At 41.4% G+C, this 16518-nt stretch overlaps 1 protein-coding gene across 3 annotated transcripts in view; it reads right to left on the bottom strand.

The window, feature by feature from the left end:
- SFI1 (SFI1 centrin binding protein) overlaps nucleotides 1-13257 on the bottom strand; it is a 50279-nt gene extending 37022 nt beyond the window's left edge. The window contains exons 1-7 of one of the 3 annotated variants that reach the window (XM_054006023.1): nucleotides 13206-13257; nucleotides 10126-10224; nucleotides 8655-8834; nucleotides 7705-7776; nucleotides 5013-5123; nucleotides 2987-3081; nucleotides 217-334 (exon numbers count right to left, since the gene is read on the bottom strand). In XM_054006023.1, coding sequence (XP_053861998.1) covers nucleotides 217-334; nucleotides 2987-3081; nucleotides 5013-5123; nucleotides 7705-7776; nucleotides 8655-8834; nucleotides 10126-10148 — 599 coding nt within the window. In that variant the 5' untranslated portion in view covers nucleotides 10149-10224; nucleotides 13206-13257. Of the gene's footprint in view, nucleotides 1-216; nucleotides 335-2986; nucleotides 3082-5012; nucleotides 5124-7704; nucleotides 7777-8654; nucleotides 8835-10125; nucleotides 10225-12604; nucleotides 12684-13176 lie in introns of those variants that run through there. The other 2 variants (XM_054006021.1, XM_054006022.1) reach the window with 2 other exon arrangements.
- Nucleotides 13258-16518: the final 3261 nt, after the last annotated feature.

The raw sequence follows: 16518 nt of genomic DNA, 5'->3' as shown, positions 1-16518 counted from the left end.
ATTAATTCTGCTGTCTGGGGTGAGGAACTAACCTCCTCTCATCAGGAAAGGCAGGGCTCTACATACACGTTACTGATGCACTGCCTTCTAGATGGAGTCATGTGGTCTTTTGAGGGGTAGGGGAGAAGGCAGTTGAGACAGAATCATAACTATGAACCAGGAAGATTTAGTGTGGGAGCAGATCATGGGATAGAGAAGGTGTTTGTGGTTTCTCACCGCAGAGTGCTTGTTTCCTTGAACGCCAATGCCTCGGATCGCATCCTATGCTTGGTCCTGCGAACATCAATGTAGATCAGCCAATGCTGCCATGTCCAGCGCAGCTTCTGCTTCTCCGCTGTGCACAGCAATGGTTATAACATTTTTTTAAAATGACATACAAGGATTTGTTATTTTAAAAATCATTATCAGCCTTACATTGCCACCTACTGGGAAAGGCTAAAACTGCAGCCATTCCAAGAGCTGGGGTTAGAGAGAGAGAGGCACAGATAAGCCTTGTCTGCACAAGGAAATTGTCCAGAATAGCTACTCCTCAATGACTCCCTGCATGGACACACTTATTCAGGAATAAGAGTGTCCACATGAAGACTTACTGCGAAATAGCTATTGCACTTTAAATGCATACACTACTTAATTCCAGAATAATTGATGTAGACAAGCCCCTTAGAGGCTGGCAGAGCAATGGAGATGGGTTTAAGAGAAGATCTGAAATATCAATAGCGTCACATAACCCGCAAGGTATAAATAAAACACTGTTGAATGACTTTGTTCAGGCTGCACGATTCCTGTGCACACATACTGCAGCCTCAGATACAGTTACTGAGAATGCTGAGGAAATATTATTTGTATAGCAGTAGCTGCCTAGCTGCCCATCACTGACCCATTGTGCTGGACTCTGTACAAACATAGCACAAACCTGGGCTTGGCATCTTTTTAAATCTTCCAGATCTCTTAAGGGTATGAAATACTCAGCATACCTGTCTTATTGGACAAGATTAAAATATAATATCTAGTTCTTTATATAGCGCTTCAGCAGTAGTTCTCAAAGCACTTTACAAGGGAGTATTATCTCCATTTTAATGGGGACATTGAAGCACAGAGAGGTGAGGATAAGAACTTGCCCAAGTTCAGCAGCATAGCCAGGAACACAACATAGGTTTCCTAAATCACAGTCCAGTGGTCTATCCATTAAGACAAACTGCCTCCCTCTCAAACTCTTAGAACAAACCCATAGCCCAAGACTGATGGTGTTGATTTGGCGTATTATTAATGAGAAATGACCCAAAGTGTATTTTTCCCCAAACACAAGCTGGTTAATTTTATGCTATTTAATATTTAAAATCAAATAGAAAACATATCTTTCTATGGCAACATCCTCCAAAATCTAGTGAGCCAAGATCTAACATATCTTAAAAGGGATTACTTCTTTTTTACTAATTAATGGGAGGATTATTATTTTTCTTTGTAAGCCAAATAATTTGTGTTAATTTGATATGTGGTATTAACATTTAAAAGCATTGCTCAGAGCTACTGGCATAAGTATTTTCTCCTCTTCAATGTTGTAAATTCTAAGGTTTTATAATCAACACCTCGAGATGCAATTTGACTCCTTGTGAAAATGGGAGTAGGGCTGCATGTTAATGCCTGGCCTCCTTACTTGGAGACGGGAAAACCATAAATATTTTACAGGTATATTATTTCCCTTCATCCTGAAATATCCCCAAGTGCTTTACAAACTACAGCCAGGTCCTAGTCCCTGTACCTGACCAAATAAACTGGCTTGGGGTAGGGGCATCTGCAGCAGTCGGGGAGGACAGAATCCTTCCTCACCCCTGGCCTCACTTTACAGTTGCCACTTGGCCTAAGGGACACATTTACTTCCACAAATGATGGGGCCTCCCTCCACAAGAAGGTGGATGAGTCTCTTTTGAGTTTACTATACCCGACATTAGGTGCCAGTCTGTAAATTTCCAGGGTTGCACACATATACAAACACCACAGTTGTCAGCTAACCTCACACTGGACATGCAGTATGGGACAGAAATCTTGACTTCAGCTTTAAAATTACAGTCATTTACCACTTGATCTCAAAGGAATCACTCTATCTTTGTCTGTAGTCACTGGAAGTTGAGACCATTACAGACAAGTGAGTCAGTGGGGCAGGCATTTGCAAAGAAAACTTTCTTTCTCCTCCAGTGCATTTAGAATATGTATCCCCTTTGCATGTGCGATTCCCTAGCTGGGTTTCATAGCCACGGTAGACCAGAGAACATGTGCACTAAAGCAGGGTGCACTTAGGAGCTACAGAATCTAGGACTCAACATAGCTCAAGTCAGAACTCTATTTCACTGTGAAAATGTTATGCGCTTCATTTCATTCGTAACATGTGTTCTGAAAAGAGAGGGGACTCAGGATAAGGTGGGTAAAAACCAACATATGCACAGAGAGGAAGCCAGAGCTGACTCCTACATCAGCTGAGGGGCTGGGGAACTCCACCAATAATTTGTTCTAGTGAAAATACCCATTCAAATACATACCATACCAATGATCAGACCCACACTGAAGTGCAGGTAGAGAGTCTGAAGAGCAGATAGAGAGTCCCTTAAGCTTTTTCACTGGCATCCCTAACTATCTGTATAGCTGCACAGTACAATGCATCAAGAGCAATCTCCCCTGCTAGCCTTAGGTAGACAACCATCTGCACATAAGATTCAGAGATTCCAAGGCCATTGTGATCATCTAGTCTGATCTCTTGTATTACACAGGCCACAGAACTTCCCCAAATAATTCCCAGAGTGTAACACCCAAGTTTGATTTAAAAATTATCAGTGATGGAGAACACATCACAAGCCTTGGTAAATGACACTTGCACATAGGAGTCGGAGAGGTAAATACACAAACATATGCAGGGAATAGAGATTTGTCCACACACATCCCTGGAAAAACTGACATCAATGTTTAAGAAAGCCGCTCCCCATTCCCCTCTCACCATGAGCCTCTGCGACACGATACTTGCTCCTCTTTTCTCGCTGCTGGCATATAAAAGTCTTCCAGGCTTGGAATATCAGGTTGTATAGAAAATATCTGAACAACAGAAAAGATATTAGAATTGGATAAGATACAGAGAAGGGCAACAAAAATGATTCAAAGAAATTAAGGAGAGATTAAAAAGGCTGCCAGTGTTCATTTTAGAAAAGAGACTAAGGGAGGATATAATAATCTATAAAATCATGAATGGTGTGGAGAAAGTGAATAAGAAAGTGTTATTTACCCCTTTACAGAAGACAAGACCCAGGGCTCACACAATTAAATTAATAGACATTATGTTTAAAACAAACATAAGGAAGTACTTCTTCACAATACACAGTCAACCTTGGGAACTCATTGCCAGGAGATGTTGTGAAGGCCAAAAGAATAACTAGATAAAAAAAAGAATTAGATAAATTCATGGAGGATAGGTCCATCAAGGATATTAGCCAAGATGGCCAGGTTGCAACCTGGGTGTCCCTAAACTCTGACTGGACTGGATGACAGAGAATGGAACACTTGATAAGTTGCCCTGTTCCATTCATTCCCTCTGAAGCATCTAGCGCTGGCACTGTCAGAAGACAGGATACTGAGCTAGATGGACCATTGAGCTGACCCACTATGGCCATTCTTATGTTCACATGTTAAAAACAAAACAAAACAATGCATCATAAGCCTTGATCCAATCTAGCCAGTTCCTGTACAGTAGACCTGGTCTCAGTTGCTCTGGAACGGGCAGGAGAAATTCCTATCACACAGCTTCTAGTGAGACTTTATAGTCAGATTCTGAAAGCGAAGTGTCTTGCAGCACAGACTCTGGACTTTTTCTTCTGCCATTCAATGGAAAAGTCATGGTGGCACAAGGAAAGTGAGGCTTCCTAACATCCAAGGGGAAAAAGTTTGGGATCAACTTTGACTGCCCTTTGGATAACCCATTCTGCAAAGGCAACATCTTCTCAGAGATATTTTTAGTGAGTGTGTATGGCCTAGCCTCTCAATCACTCATCCATCTATGTTTCAGTCTACCTCTAAATAATTACACTGCCCCATACTGAGACATTAACAAGAGGATTCTGAAAGCTTTCTCAAACTGAAAAGGACTGCACAGAGAGAGCATGTAAAAAAGGGGACAGAACTCTTAGGGTATCCATTAATTCCTCATTCTCTGAGACAAGGTGAAGAAAGAAGAAACCCCTTTGTTCCTATGAATAATAGCCAAAAAAGCCTTGTGAGAAAGAGAGAAGAGTACAAGAGGCTTTGATGTTACAGTAAGAGGTTGAGGGGAAGGTATAAAGGGGTTATGAGGTTACTCAAGATATATAAAAGCCTCTTGAAAAGGAAACTTAATTTGTCCCATCATACAGCATATAAGCAGAAGAGGATCTAGAATGCCTGTTTCACTGCTAATGGGCTCAGAGTTTGTGCCAACGTGGAAGATAATCTGGGAGCAAGACAGAAATCAAGTTCCCAAATCTTAGTCAACATGTGAGCAGTAGACAAGCGGCATGGCAACTACTCTGCATTTTGACACAGTAAAAAAAGAATACAAAAGACAAGTGTCCAGCTGCTCATTTACGCCTTCCTTCAAGTCAAACAACAGCAAACCTCAAGAGAACTCGGCCACTTAGAAGACGAGAGGAATATCAATATGAACATGTTCAGAGGGATCTAAATGAATATTGATTCATGGAAATCAGGAAATTTGATTCAGACAAGGTGAACAGTACTTCGAAGACACCTGCGCTGTGACATCTGATTTCATCTTAGGACAAAGAAAGAAAAATGTACTGTTTGTTGGATGAAGGGGGGCCATAAGGAAGGAAGAAAAAGTTGTACATAATAAGTGAGGAAAGCATTAATATTGGCCTTTCCTCACCTAACAGTGCTGCTGGGGTAGTTTGTTTACTGACATACACACCATCCTCCAAGACCCAGGGAGGATGTCTCACACAGCTGTGAACACAACAATACAAGGTCATTTCACAGACCTGTAATGGCAGTCAGCTCTGACGCTAAGCTTCCACTCTCTGCAGACAATCCACCATTCCTCCTTCCACTCGCCAAAGGTTTTTTGCAGAATCTTCCGATCATAATGACATCTATACAGTTGAAAGATTTTGAAGATGGGAAGATTTGTAAAAATATCTTAGTCAATAGCAAATACATTTTAAAGGAGACTGGACCTCTCCTTTTTCCAGTATTAGCTACTTAACCCAACCGTATCTAACTACATAACAAAACTTTGCCCTTCTATACCACATTTAATCTGAGAATCTAAAAGTGCTTTAAGATATAATTAATTGAGCCTCACACAACCTTTGTAAATAATTACCCCTCTTTTAAAATTGAGAAACAAAATACAGAGAGGTTAAGTGACTTGCCCACAGTCAGTTGGTGGCAGATCTGGGAATAGAACTCCTCTCTTGAGCTATGCTTGAGCCTTGAACCATTAGACAACACTCTGCTACATTTACATTTCTAGTCAGTCTTGTTTGGTATTGGTTTGTGTGAATGTTTTTTCCAAAAGCTAACTTTTGTTTTAATTTTTAAAAGTATATTTGTAACTAATTTGGATTACAGGTTGATATTTCTCTGAAATATACCCACTGTGCTTCGTGAAACAAATTATTCTGAATTTAAAATTCCAAGAAGGGATGATTAAGAACCTTAGATAACATTCTTTCTACATGCACCATGTGCTATTAGTGTGGCTGCTTGTCCGCCTTTAGTTGCCATGTATAAAGGTTTATGAATGAGCTACTGCCTCTAAGTTTATTAACCTAGTCCTTTAGCACAAGCCATAAAGATCTTTGCTTTTAGATCCAGAGATCCTGGGTTCAATTCCCACAGATGACCAGGCCAGCGGATGGTGTTACATGAACATTCATGTTAATGTTAAACTAATAAAAACTCAGATGGGATGAGGTTTTGAACTAAGGAACTAGGACTCAGATGAGGGATTTCAAATAATAAGATTCTCTATCATTAGAATAACAATGACCAGTATATCTATTGTCCCTATCTGAGAAACCTCAATTCTGATTTCACTTAAACATTACTCTGAGAAAATGATCATTGGCCAAAATGACATCGCTAATATTCTGAAAAATTTAAAGTGACACTAGGTGCAAATGTGAATAATTTCCTCATGTTTCTCATCTACATATATTTTTCATAGAGATTAGGAAAACGGAAGGATCAGCCAAAGAATAGGCAACAGAGAGAGATAAGCAAACAATGGCCCCAGTCTTGCAGCCCTTGTTCACAGGAAGAATCTCACTGAGTTAACGGGGCTGTTCAAATGTGTAAGGTCTGCAGGATCAGGCTCAAAATGACCACTCCCCCGCCCCGCCACCCCAAAAAACCACCAAAAAAACATACATTACAATTCAAAGCTACCTACCCTATCAAACCAAGCTGCTAAGCCATTCCAAGCACTCAAGCAGGAAAAAATGAAAGAGGCATAGGTTATTCTTTCAGATTGACTGAATTGTTAAAACAACAGGAGGGTGGTGAACCAGGGCAATGTGGGATTTGGGCAGACCTGGCATTATCAGTGGAGCAAAAGGGACATTTTGTTTCCCCAAATGATCTTCAAGGGGCCCCAAATTATTGTCAGAAAGGCCAAAATATGTACAATATGTACAGCCTTCATCCTTTATTTAAATTATAAATCATAGCAAAATACTGACACAGTAGCCAAATTTCACTTTTTTTAAACTCTTAAAATCCAAGACTTTCCAGGGATCTAACTACCTCCTTGGAAGGTTGTGCACTTTTAAAATAACATTCAAAGGCCCAAAAATACCCACTTGCCTCCCCCAATAATGTGACCCTAGATCTGGTCTTGTATTTGGGAACAATATTTTTAAATTTAAAATAAAGTTATTTTGGTTTAATTTAGCTGGCTGAGCTCTCGATTTCAAAAAGGGCATTGCCAAAGCAAGTAATGCACACCCAATATGTGGGAGGAAGAGGGGAAGAGTTCTATTATGGCTCTCAGGACAATTCATGTTCACCAGCTAATTCAATCTTGGTAAGAATTTATATTCCTCATAGTGGAATGAAATGGGATGACTTAGGGCCTGATCTAACTCGTACTGAAGTCAATGCAGGTCTTATACTATCTTCAATGGGAACTGGATTATGCCCGTAGAGCAAGGACAAGCAAGAATGGACACATAAATTAAAGCAAAATAGGAAGAAATTCCAAAGAGAGTGTTGCTTTTTCAGTAGTGATTTAAAACCAAATTGTAGAACCTCTATTGCTGTAGCAGTTCAAAGATCAAATACGCAAAGCATTTGTGAATATACAAGGCTATTCTTAATGTATACTGCAGGATGAAGTGAACTAAATGATCTATTGGGTCTGTCCCACCTTTACTGTCTATAATATTCTAATTTAAAAAAACGTATACAATGAAAATGAAAGGCCAAATTCTACTCTCAGTTTCATTGGTGTAAATCCCGCAAATCTGCACTGAAACCAGGGCAATTTCTCTGGATTTACAGTTAAAGTAAAATTTGGCCACAATTATTTAAGAATAATATTCAGAGAGATCTCAAATAATTTCAAAAGGCATCTGCAAATATTTTCCTGCAAAGCAGGTATCCCTTTGCTTAGCTATACAATGCTCAGCCACGTCAAAGTAGAATCTTACTATTTGGAGCTTCAATTACCTGGCTTTGGAAGGAAGAACTTGTCCAAATGTCTTTTTCTCCCACAAATAGAGGAACTTCCTGGCCAGATGCCTGGAAGACAAACACAGGTTAGTTGCCTTTCTGCATTTTTGTACTCAATCTCTTAATTCCAGGCAATGTTTTCTGAGACTCAGAAGCTTGATACATAATAACTACAATACACAACACTAAGGTCCCAATCCTGCACAGACTTAAACATACATTTAACTTTAACCATCTGAGTTGTCCCATTAACTTAGGCAAGTGTACCACTGCAAGACCAGGGAGCCTAATCAGGACACACTTAGCTGGGAAATCCATGTAGACAAGATGTCTCCTCTGGAACCTATTTATACCTAATGATACTAAATAACAATGATGGTTGCTTAACTGGGATGCTGTCAGGTGATTTAATGGAGCTTAGGCCCTTCTGTGTTTCATTTGCATGGTGACTATCTGATTCCATAACAGAATGGCTTTTTCTAAACAATTTGTAGAGTGGGTCTTAGACCACAGAACCAAGAGCTAAAATACCTGGCTAGATTCCTATAATTATATTCTATTCATATGCATCTTGTTCACTACGAGTTATTTACATTTTCCTACAGGAGGAATAGCAAAAGATCTCAAACTCCTCATAAAGCAAACCATTCAAAATATAGAATCAGCCACAGTGAGAAGGACAGTCATAGTACTACTTTGTATTTAGAGAGCACCTTTCCCCTGGAAATCAAAAACAGTGGGTATTATTAGTCCTATTTAACAGATGGAGAAACTGAGCCACAAAAAGGATAAATGACTTTCTCAAGGTCACTTAGCAAACCAATAGCAAATATGAGAGTAAAACCCAGGTCTCATGACTTCCAGTCCCATTCTAACCACTAGAAAATGCTGCCTTCCTTAGTTGGATTAAAAAAACAAAACATACAGAGCACAGCTTTCACTATCACCTGATACGGAGTTCTTTTAACCTCCCACCTCGGTTCCAGGTGTATGTGACCCGATATGGAACCAGATGACTCCCATTCCAACACTGATTCCCACCAGGCCGGGGAGTAACAGATCGTCCAAATGCACGGACTTTGGGAGTATGTAATTTCTGGGCTGCATCTGTCTTGAAAGATCTTAAACTTAAAAGGAAAGAGAAAAAGAAATATCACTTGTAAGGTCAGATTCACAGTTAGCAGATGTTAGTGTCTATGTGACCTCATCCATACAAAAGTATCACACTAAAATCACATATAAAGTTAACACCTGCAGACAGTATTTTTAAAAGTTTCATTTGATTAATTTTCATGCTCAGTAAACTGTCTCCTGAAATTTCTCAGTCATTCCCCAAAAGTTGCCGTAAAACATAGTGATGGGAGCACAGTGTCCAAGTGCAATCATCCCATTAATATTTCCTCTTTGTTTTAAAGGTGACATGGAAAAGAAAGAACGTTGGTTTGTGTTCTCTTTCACTTCATTAATACTTATAAAGACCTGAAACTTTTGTGCAGGTGGGTTTGAACTTGTTGTTCTGCTTATTTTTTACCTTCTGAATAAAATAATATTACCACCTAGTATTTTCTTACCTATTTTTGCTGAAAGATTCCTACTAGAGTACTGAAGTGGGAGATTTCTCAACCTTCAGTTAAAGGGCAAGAAGCATTTAATCTTTCACATAAAGATCCTTTCTCCTAGCTGTGCGCAGACAAGTGAGCTAAATACCTTTTTCTTAAATAAATACTACTACTACTACTAGTAGTAGTAGTTTTAAGAAATCTGACTAAAAATCCCTTCCTGTCTCTTAGTACTTGTGATGTCACAGTCCTATTAATTCACTAGTGTTCCATATAGTCTTACAGGAAAGATGAGACCTGAATTTCCGAATTGAAAAACAAGCAGGAAAAAAAAGAACTTTTCTGGAAAAAAGAAATTTCAGACCTTTATTCATCATAAAGAAGCCAAACTAGGCAAAACATTTTTCCCCTTTTGCAGGTCATCTTTAAACAGTTTGTCTTAGTCAAAGTGCAGTTCCATTGTGAAAAGTGACTTTAAAAATGGTGTTATGGGATTCCATGTTTAACATTCCTGATTGACTTTATGATAACAACCACAATTTAAGACCAGCTACAACTTGTTGAACCAGTTGCATCCAATTTTCCTTTCCAGAAGCAAACACCGCCACCACCCTCCAGATTTGAACATTAGAACCATAAACACATTCCTGAGCTCCCCAATAGGCAACAGAGGCTTCATCTATACAAATAAAGTGGAACAACTTTTGAACAGATGTCTATAAAACATTGTTAATAGCATCTTCTGAGTGAAATACACAGGTAACAACTTTATTTAGATCCAACGGAGTTGGATTGATAGAAAAACAAAATAATATAACTGCATCCTTTAACATGGAAGGGCCTATCCACCATTCCTCACCTGCCCTTGGATTTTTTCTCCATCTTTCCTTCAATCTTGGGTCCTCTATAATCAAATCCACTAATCTTTCTGGAATCTCACGTGTTAGCAGTCAAACACCTTTGGACAATATATAAGAATTATTTTGAGTTATTTTGGGTGAATCAGTGGTGCTTATATGACACGTACATTTTGTATCAACTCTCAGGTGCACCCCAACCACTTCTCACGCAAACTCACCTGAATAAAATAGTAAACAAAACTTCTAGATGTTCAGTCAGTCAGAATGATGGACTGCTGAACATTCACAACCCTCTGATTTTATAAAGTTGATCTCAGTGGGTCTATTCAGTGAATAAATGTCCAAATATCATGATGAGGTCCTATATATGCATTTCTAATGTGCCCATCTCCATGACATCTATGTGCTCAACAGACTGGTTTAGTCAAATAATGCAATTGGACTGCTCAGAATTTTTAGTGACACCTGGTCCATATGTATCAATATCACAAACAATTTGATGTTTTTTGTTAATTGCCCCATATACAAAGGAACTGAAAAATATGAAGCATGAAAGAACTTGACAGCTGGATATAAACAGAGCAATCTGATTGGCTGATAGGGATGTCACACCATATTGATAATGCCCAGTAAGTACACAAGTCTAATTTGTTTTCCTTATAATAATAAGCTGCATTTCTTAAGACAGTGAATTTACAGAGGATTACTCTGTTTCTCAGGTTATTAAAGTCAAGGAACCTTTGGATTTGTGCTTTAAAAAACCATCAAATCATGCCAGACACATCATACTTACTGTGACTTATTGCTCTTTAAAAAAAACAACTTTCTTAAAGCTGAGCAAATTATCTTTGTTGTAGACTATTAGCTTGGAAAATTTAGCTTTTTTTTTTTTTTTTGCAACCTTAGAATGGGCTCTTTGTTTGCTGTTGCTTTTTTGCAATACAAATTTCAAGGCTAATTTTGTCCAGTTTTGATTAACAGAAAAATACCTCCCAGATTGTGACCTTTTATTTCAAATTTTAACTCACAAGGAATAGTGCATGCTAAGTTTATAAACCCCATGGCAATCAACAGTTATGATGAAACACTGAGACACCCTAATGATAACATCAGTCAAGATTACTTAACTCTTGAGACAACAAGGGATGTCTAAATAGAACTGCTGCTGTATAACCAAATCCTGGTATTTATATGAACCTAGGTCCCAGTATCTAGACATACTAGTTATGAGCCAAAATACGAGAAAACAGATAACAGGTGAAACTGCCTCAAACACAAATGAAGAAAATGGAATACCAAATACAACCCCTGATCCTGTAATGAATTCTGTGCAAGTGGACCCCAGCACAGAGTCTGACTAAAATTAATTCAGCTCTGAAGATGCATGGGTCTGTCTCCATAGAACATACTGTAGGATTAGGGTCTAAAAGAAAAGTTTCTCTGAGCAAGGCATGAAAGATTGGAATGAAAGGGACATTAAAGCCTCAATTCTGCAAAGTGATATGAGTGAAGTTGGACCCCTGTGCCAATGGAGAGAGTCACTGAAGTCAATGGGGCTCTGCCCACAGTGAACTCCTTGTGGGATCAGGGCTGAAGAACCAATGGAGAGAGTCACTGAAGTCAATGGGGCTCTGCCCACAGTGAACTCCTCGTGGGATCAGGGCTGAAGAATCCAAATATACTCATTTTCAATCAAACTTTCATATTTTTTATATATATATATATAAAGATATATATATATATATATATATAAAGATATATATATATATATATAAAAAACACACATACTACAGAACTACACAGTGATGCGCCAAACCCTTGCAATAAACACAATGAAGATGCTATGTCTGGGGTCCTGGCTGTAATGTAATAATAGTAACCTATCTACTACAAAGATATTTGTATTGTGATGGTCTCTGTGGTGTTTGTACTTTCCCTATTTAAAGGGCTGTAAAACATTAATAACAAAACTAGTCTAATGCTTTATATTGACCAGACAGTTCTTGGGAAGGGCACCTTCTCACTTTGAATTCCAATCCCATTCCATTTTTGAGAGTTCACAAATCCCCTGGAATCTCTATTTCTCCTGGCACTCCAGGGAAGTGTCATAGATTCAGAACAATCCTGTTAATATGGCCGACAGTCCCTGGGAGTCCGGGTTCCTCTGGCCCAGAGTCCAGCATCAGAACCCCCTCACTCTCATGTGCCTTTCTCTTTTCATACCCAGAAAAGGATCTGAAAGGTGGGAGAAGGGAAGGTTGTGGCTTCACAGCCCAAGCTCAGCCTTACTGTATTCCCTCAGCTGCTTTTATGAGTAACCAGGATCACTTGTAAGAACCCTACATTTTACAGGAGGCTGTGTGCAGACTCAGCAATTTAAAAGGTGGCTAGACTCCCCAGTCACAAGGCAGGAACAGGGAGACAGAGTACAACTCACAGTCCCATAACCCACTCCTCCAGCAGCAGGACCAAGATTACCTTGACAGGGGACCGACTCACTGCTCAATCCACCAGTCTTCCAGCAGGAGACTGAGGTTGACTCACTGTCCTAGACCCACCCCCCACAACTGTGGGACAATGGGGGGGGGAAGAGGAGGGAGGAACTCACTGCCCTAGAACCACACACACCCCACACACAGCTGTGGGACCTGGGGGGGGGGGGCAACTCACTGCCCTAGAGCCACACACACACACCCCACACACAGCTGTAGGACGTGGGGGGGCAACTCATTGCCCTAGAGCCACACACACACACCCCACACACAGCTGTGGGACCTGGGGGGGGCAACTCACTGCCCTAGAGCCACACACACACACCCCACACACAGCTGTAGGACGTGGGGGGGCAACTAACTGCCCTAGATCCACCCAAACAGACAGCTGTAGGACCTGAGGAGGGGGGCAAATCACTGCCCCAGAGCCCCCCCCCTTCAAAAAACTATGGGACCGGGAGGGGGTCAAACCACTGCCCTAGAGCCCCGCTCTGTAACCGGGGGACAATTCACGGCCGAACCCCACCCCCCACCAGTGGGGCAACTCATATCTCTCACAGCAGATGCCGTGCGGAATCGGGACCAACCCGTGTCCTAGCGGCTCCTCCCGCGGAATCCTCAGCGCAGCCTCCAGGCCCGCCCGGCGCACCGCCTCTATCACCATGGAGACGAGCAGCAGCAGGACCCCGGCCCGTATCTCTGAGCGATACGGTCCTGCAGCGGCCTCTAGCGCCTGGGAGGGGAATGGGGGAGAAGGAAACGCAGCCAAGGCCCATCATGTCCTCTTTGCCTCCTCAGTGCATGCCAGCTCCCACATGGCTATTTGGTATTGTGAATGATAAGGCCCAGCAGCCACGGGGCGAAGGACATGATCTTAAACACCCTCATCCTGCTCTGAGTAACCTCAAACAATCCCATGGCACATTCTCTGGGAGCACCACTCAGAGCATGTCCCCACTTCAGCAGCAGGTTAGGGGTGCTATATGTAGCCAGCTAATAGCACTTAGAACTCTTCACCTTCAGCACTAGATGAACTGAGCCTTACAAACACATCTGCAGACCTAACCATTATCCCTCTTTACCTCAGGTACAGAGAGACAAGATTATACAATCAGCCAATGGCAGAGTTGGGAAGAGAGCACACGTGACTAAGATGCTCTAGGGACTTTGGGGATGAAAACTGCTATACTAATGTAAGTAAGTTATATTATTATTTAGTTATTAGTTATTATTGGTTTTGAGGGGATAGGTAATTTTGAATGGCTTTCCTGGCTAATAATCTACTTCTTGTGACCAGTGTCTATTCTTCTAAGCTTGACAATGTCTCTCTCAGACCATTTGCTAAGCTTGATCCCCAAAATGTCAAGCTTGTTCATGAACCCAGAGTTCTCCTGTACTTCAGTACAGGCAAAATTCCCCAGGGTTTCTGCCAAGAGAGAAGCCATCTGTCAGTGTCCAAATAAAGAATTTTGTGGCCCTGTGCACAATGGCAATTGAGGGAACCCAACCTTCCCTGCCACCAGGTGGCTGGGAGGACCCGGGAGGGTGTTGGAGAGCAAGCCTCCCCACACTCACCCTGCAGTGACTTCTGTCCTTTAGTGCTGGCGCAGCTCCCCACTCCTGTTTTTTTGGCTCTCTCCACAGTACATAGGTAGGGCCCTCCCCTGCCCCCTCATCCCCTTCCTGCCCCACTATGTGTGTGTGAGAAAGTGCATGTGTGTGGTTTGTTTTGGTTTTCTGCCAGTGATCACGGGCCCTCCTGAGGTGGGGGCCCTGTGCAAGTGCACTGAGTGCCTTTGGTTAATCTGGGCTCACCTTCTATAGCCATCTTCATGACATTGCTTTGAAACTTGCTTTTTAAGCACAAGGCATATTAAAGAATGCAGTCCTTATGTAGACAAAATTCCCATTGAAATAAATTTATCTGCATGAGAACTGCAAAATCAAGTCTAAAATCAGCCTAAAAGGGAGTAGTGTATCTTGACACAGTATTGCATTGGATTAGTCATCTTTTGCCATAGCTGTAAAAAGAGGAAAATATAGTCCTTCTTATATATTGCTGCTTTATGAAGTGTGTGGCTATCCCGTTTTCTAAGGTGTTATAAGAAGTTACAAAATAGCATTTTAGCTTAGGATGCAGGGATATTTACAAAAACTACAGTTAAACTAATCAAGTTTGCAATCATTTCAAAGTGTGTATCTAAAATATTTTACAAATACAAAGTAAAAAAAAATCCATATACCTGATGCAAACAGCTATAGTAGCAATAATGGCAAGTATCCTGATTATCCTGCCCTAATTTGTAAAATCTATTATGTCTCTCTTCTAACAAATATCCCTGACCCTAGAAGTGCTATGTGGTTCCAGATATCTGCCTCAAACCTCACATGTATTAGGCTCTGATCTTGAACTGAGAACTGCACAGCAGGTGGACCCTGACAACTGAGTGGAATCCCATGAAAGACAATGGGTCTCTGTGCAGACACAGGGTCTACCTACATAGTTTCTCAAAAAGACCTTATAGTGGGCCCTTCAAAACACTATACCCTGTAGAGCTCTTGCTTAACCCTCAAGTATGACAGTTGGAGCAGTGCTGAAGAGGTCTTCATCCTGCAATAAACTAATTAAGGTGGACAAAGAGTAGATCAGCCTGACAAACTTGCTGTACATGGAAGGTATCAAGTGAGGCCATTTTTAAATGTTTGTTTAAAGATATCACTGACTTGTAATGTAAGAAATCTTCATATAATATTGTTTCATTCTACAATAAAGGTTGATGTGAATGTATTATCTAATATAGACCTTGTGTTTAATTGGAAAATAGTTGAAGATAGTGACTTTTGCCCCAATCCTGCAAGTTGCTCCACATAGTCAGATCCCTGTACTTATGTAGAGTTGACTCAACAGGGCTCCTGTTCTGAAGTTTTCACAACTGGGACCCTAAATGAAGTTCTGTGAACATAGGGGGTCGACTTACCTGGACCTCAATGCAAGATCAAGGCCTCAGATGCTGTTAATTAAAAAGTTCTATAAACAGGTGTTGGAAATATATTCTCTATTTCTTGCTAATAGCATAGGTGTACCAGGAGACTGAGAATAAGAAAGATTAAGTAATACAATTGCCTGTTCTTATTTTTCTCCTGTTATTATGTAGACATACCAAGTTTAACTGGTTTGAGAAGGGAAAGGCCTCATTTTGGATTGATTTAAAGGGTAGTTTTTTAAAACATGTCTTTGATGAAGAATGATTTTGCAGTGTGTATATGGGTCCCTGGGAGGTGAGTATAGTGCACATGACCCTCTTTCCCCCACCCCAAAACACCCCACATACAAACAACAAAAATAACCCCGTGCGAGAACTAAGCACTCGCCCGGCCTAATAAGTCTCTATCAGCTTGTGTGCACATGGCCCTTAAACCATATCCCCGCCCCCGCAGCATGGGCACCAGCTTCCATCGCAGGGCTGGCTGGTGATAATGCCTGAGGAGTCCTCGCAATCCGTCAAACCATCCGTCTCCGATGGGTATGTCTATAAAAAAATCGGTCCTAGGCTGTGATTCACTTTTGAAGTTCGATATACGGAGGCGAGAAGTCGCCATACAGCGGGAGACTGTGCTTTTCAGTCAGGCATTACAGCCGAGAGCCCCCGGGCCGGGCAAGCAGGCCGCGCCTGCGCGGTGGCTATTAAAGGGGTAAGGGGTGGGCTCTAGAAAGCCCCGGTTACGGTGGCTGAGAGGAGACAGAGTGCGAGAGTCGGGCAAATCGGGAGAGGGCGCGCGAGCGAGCGAACGAGCGAGCTGGAGAAGGGAACGGAGGGGTGGGGGAGTAGCGGCGGCGCGAGCCGGGGGTGGGCAAGCGGCCGGGCGGGGAGGGAGCTGTGTGTGTGTGGAGAGCGTGGC

The sequence above is a fragment of the Malaclemys terrapin genome, chromosome 16, assembly GCF_027887155.1.
Source record: "Malaclemys terrapin pileata isolate rMalTer1 chromosome 16, rMalTer1.hap1, whole genome shotgun sequence".
NCBI lineage: Eukaryota > Metazoa > Chordata > Testudines > Emydidae > Malaclemys > Malaclemys terrapin.
The sequence above is the reverse complement of the archived record's forward strand: the minus strand, read 5'-3'. Positions and strand labels throughout refer to the sequence as shown.